Genomic DNA, 4,002 nt, shown 5'->3' with positions numbered 1-4,002 from the left:
GCTACCAAGGCAGGTTCAAAAGTCAACCCTCTGCATCTGATCTAAACCCGGGGTTCCTAACTCTTTCCAGCTCTCTCCTCCAAGTCTGACTTTGTCTTCCTTGAGTTGACCTTGAAAGAAAAGAAGAGCAGACAAATATCTTGATCTTAAATCGGAATTATGTTTTGAGGCTGGCATCTGCAAGGCTGTGGCAGAACAGAGCGGCTGGTTTAATGAGACAGGTGCTCCGTGCCCTCGCTCTGTCAGCTGACGCTCAAGCCACCGGAAGGCAAGCAGCTCCCAGAACGTGAGGGACAGGGCTGCAGTCTGAACTCAAGGCTTACTCTTTACTTTCTCTGAAATGGAATTTTAAAACTCCTACCACGTCTCAGTGAGGGAAGGAGCTCACTGTTGTTTTGTAGCTATCAGCTCAGTGCTAGGAGCTTAGGAAGATATGTTCCTGCCACATCTCCAGAGTAGTTTTTTAAAAACTATCTTGGAGTCAGGTGCTGATGGCTCATGCCTATAATCAAAGCTACTCCGGAGGCTGAGATCTGAGGATCATGGTTTGAAGCCAGCCTGGATAAGAAAGCCCTTGAGACTCTTATGCCCAATTACTACCAAAAAAGCTAGAAGTGGAGCTGTGGCTCAAGTGGTAGAAGGCTAGTTGTGAGCACAAAAGCTCAAGCACAAGGCTTGAGTTCAAGCACCAGGACTGGCACCAAAAAAAACAAACAAACAAAAAAACAGAAAACAAAAACGAAAAACATCCACCTTTTAAACCAGAAGATCCTGAGGACAAGATGAACAGAGAAAACCCCACTGATACCATTGTTGCTCTTTAGAACTTCAAAAAATATTAACGTAGATGTCACAGAGACTTTAAAAGAAAAGAAAGCCATTGTAAAATGGTTACATGCTGAACGATTTCAATGACAGATCTGTTTGGAAGAGGAAGACCACAGGAACAACAACAACAAAAAGTATCAGCGGATGCCAAAGTCGTTCACCCCCCAGTTGTGGCTCGAGGCCTGAGCTTTCCACTCAAGCCCCCAGAAGGAACTGGAACTCTGAAACATACCGTTGGTAACGTCCGCGGTCAGAGACACGCACCGCTCCTGCTTGTTACACTTCTGGGTCTTCTCCGTGCAGGATGTGGTGTTGTACCCAAAACAAGCCGGGCACTCTGTGTTACTGGACTGGTCTGCGGCGGCTGGGGGGAGCAGGAGTCGTTACTCAGGACGGTCGCCGTACCGAACCGGCCCTGCCCCAGAAAAGCAAAGCCGCCTAAGAGACCATGAGACCCGGGGAGCCTCAGACCCAGCCCTTTATAGGACGTAGAATAACGTAATGGCGGGTTATCTGTTAGCACCTTGCGTAATTACAGATTTAAAGCCATGTGCGTAATGAATGTATGTTTATATCTGTAACAAATGGGCGTGTGGATTCACTCTTGCCACGAGTCTAAGTACACGAGTATCACGACTGTGATGTGCATTGTTCTTTTTAGTAAACTAATTCGGATGAGTGAATTTGCTCAGCTTTAGTTCCTGAGACAGCCAACGCTGGTGGGTGAGTCCCACAGGGACAGGTGTTCTTTGGAATCGCCATCAGTTCTAGGATGTGGCGTCTGGGCAGGGGCCTGGGGTCATGAGGGGTCATGAGGGGTCATGAGGTCTGAGAGCGGCCACCAGCCCCCTGCCCTGCCACCGCACGCTGGGGCGCTGGGGAGGGCGGAGCAGCCGCGGCCAGTGTGTCTCCTCGTTCCTCGCAGGACTGCAAGGCGGCCGGGAGCAGGAGCGCTCTCCAGCACATGCTGGCTGTGGGACCTGAGCCGGCCTCCTGGGGACAGACAGCCCGGGACGGGGAGGGTCGGGGACGGGGCCCACAGGCTGCTGGGCCTGCACGGGGACGGGGGGGGGTCCCCTCAGGCTGCTGGGCCTGTGCGGGGACGGGGGGGTCCCCTCAGGCTGCTGGGCCTGTGCGGGGACAGGGGGGTCCCCTCAGGCGGCCGGGCCTGCGTGGGGACAGGGGGGTCCCCTCAGGCGGCCGGGCCTGCACAGGGACCGGGGGTGCCCCTGCAGGCGGCCGGGCCGGCACAGACCTGGAACAGCGCTGGTGCCGTTGCAGCTCCTTCCTTGGCAGCACTGGTTTGCAAAGTGGAAGAACTCTTCCCCCGACACCCGGACGGTGAAGACCACCGAGGTGTCCCCATGGCCCGTGCAGTTGCTGGGCGAGCAGGACATGTTCTGCTTGAGCATGTTGGTGTCTCCTAGACAAACACAAGCAGGGGCGAGAGGCTGCAGGCAGGGTTGCTTAGCTCAGTGAGGTATTGGAGTCGCTGAGGAAGTTTCCACGGGTGTGAAAAGCCTTCCCTGTCAGGAGTCTCCGACCTTTATCAGGAGGCTCAGAGACCCGGGTTAACTTCAGTCTAGACAAAGGCCAACAAGAGAGCCCGGGCTAGGCAGCGGAGGCAGACGCAATACCTGACCATCCAGCAAGGAGTCTACACTCCTCTAAAAGCAGTGCAAAGGACCCTGCGCCTTGTGTGGCGGAGCAGCCACACTCCGAGAGACAACGGCGCCCGTGTTCGCTCAGATGCAGGACGTCATAAACGACCCGGTCTCTGGGCGTGCGCACACAGGGAGAGCAGAGGAGATGCGCGCAGGAGAGGAGACAAAGGCCGATGCCTGTGCGTCCGATCGTACAAAATAACGTTCATCAAAATGAACTCCGGAACTAAAGACAAGAGGTCTTTTTCTTTGTTGCTGGTTGTGTTTGCTTTGCCTTTTGTCCTGTGTGTCTTTGGGAGGGTAAGGAAGCCACGGAGATGGAGGGGGAGGGGGAGCAATGGCAGCCTCGGTCCTCACTGATGCTACATTGGAAATGAACCCTACAACTCGCCGGGGGGCTGGGAGGCCTGGGAGGAGCAAGGGAACGGGACACTGTCCAAAACGAAATGTGCTCTCGGTCCAACGTACGCAACTGTAACCCCTCTGCACAGCGCCTTTAATAACAATAAACATAAACTTAACAATAAATACATGGTGAGGACTAGAACCAAAAAAGAAAACAAAGTGGAATGTGAGGTCAGCCCGGCCCCTAGAGCTGAGTTAGGATAGGATTAGACACTCGCAAATCTGGCGATTTAAACGGAGATCAATTAGATCGACGCGGCAGTGCACGCTTGTAATCAGTGCAGCTGCAGTGCACGCTTGTAATCAATCAGTGCAGCTGCAGGGACAAGAGGACAGCAAGTTCAAGACCAGCCGGGACGGCCTAATGAGATCCTAGCTCACAGGCAGGCTCAGAGAGCGGGGCGGGACCTGTGAGGGGCTTCCTTGGCAGGAGGCGGCTGTGGGCCCTGCCTCGCATCACAAAAAATAAAATAGAATAGACCTAGAGTCAGCTTCCCTCAGCATGGCACCCACAGTTCCCTGGCCAGAAGGGAAGTGCGGGCCCGGGAGGAAGGCCGCTGGGCAGCGCGGATCTAGTTTACAGAAAGCACCAGGGCCTGGGGGAGACATTAACTGACACCACAAGGAAGCGATCGGCGCGGTGCGGTGGCGGCTCACACGGTGCGGTGGCTCACACCTGTACGTGCGGCTCCGATCAGTGCGGTGCGGTGGCTCACACCTGTACGCGCAGCTCTGATCGGCGCGGTGTGGTGGCTCACACCTGTACGTGCGGCTCCGATCAGTGCGGTGCGGTGGCTCACACCTGTACGCACAGCTCCGATCAGCACGGTGCAGTGGCTCACACCTGTATGCGTGGCTCCGCGGGCGCAGAGGCCAGAGGGAGGGAGGCTTGCTGACCAGCTCAGGCAAGAGTTAGTGGGACACCATCTCAACCAATGAAAATAAACTGGGCCTGATAACCCCTGCTTTCACTATATTTGATGTCAGTATAACTTGTGGAGGAGAGGGGGAAAAAGCAGTTGTTTAAGGATACAGGTGGACCTGTTGCAACAATGAGAAGTATAAGTTGTCATGTCCAAAACGAGCTTTACAACGTCGGTGGGGG

General features: G+C 54.8%; 1 protein-coding gene across 1 annotated transcript in view; it reads right to left on the bottom strand.

The window, feature by feature from the left end:
- Lypd8 (LY6/PLAUR domain containing 8) overlaps positions 1-4,002 on the bottom strand; it is a 7,237-nt gene that overhangs the window by 924 nt on the left and 2,311 nt on the right. Inside the window, exons 3-4 of the mRNA XM_013015566.1 lie at positions 2,084-2,251; positions 1,061-1,192 (exon numbers count right to left, since the gene is read on the bottom strand). Of these exons, the coding sequence (XP_012871020.1) occupies positions 1,061-1,192; positions 2,084-2,251 (300 nt within the window). The remainder of the gene's footprint in view (positions 1-1,060; positions 1,193-2,083; positions 2,252-4,002) is intronic.

The sequence above is a fragment of the Dipodomys ordii genome, unplaced genomic scaffold, assembly GCF_000151885.1.
Source record: "Dipodomys ordii isolate 6190 unplaced genomic scaffold, Dord_2.0 Scaffold27, whole genome shotgun sequence".
Classification (NCBI taxonomy): domain Eukaryota; kingdom Metazoa; phylum Chordata; class Mammalia; order Rodentia; family Heteromyidae; genus Dipodomys; species Dipodomys ordii.
Note: the sequence above shows the minus strand (reverse complement) of the source record. Positions and strands in the feature narration are given on the sequence as shown.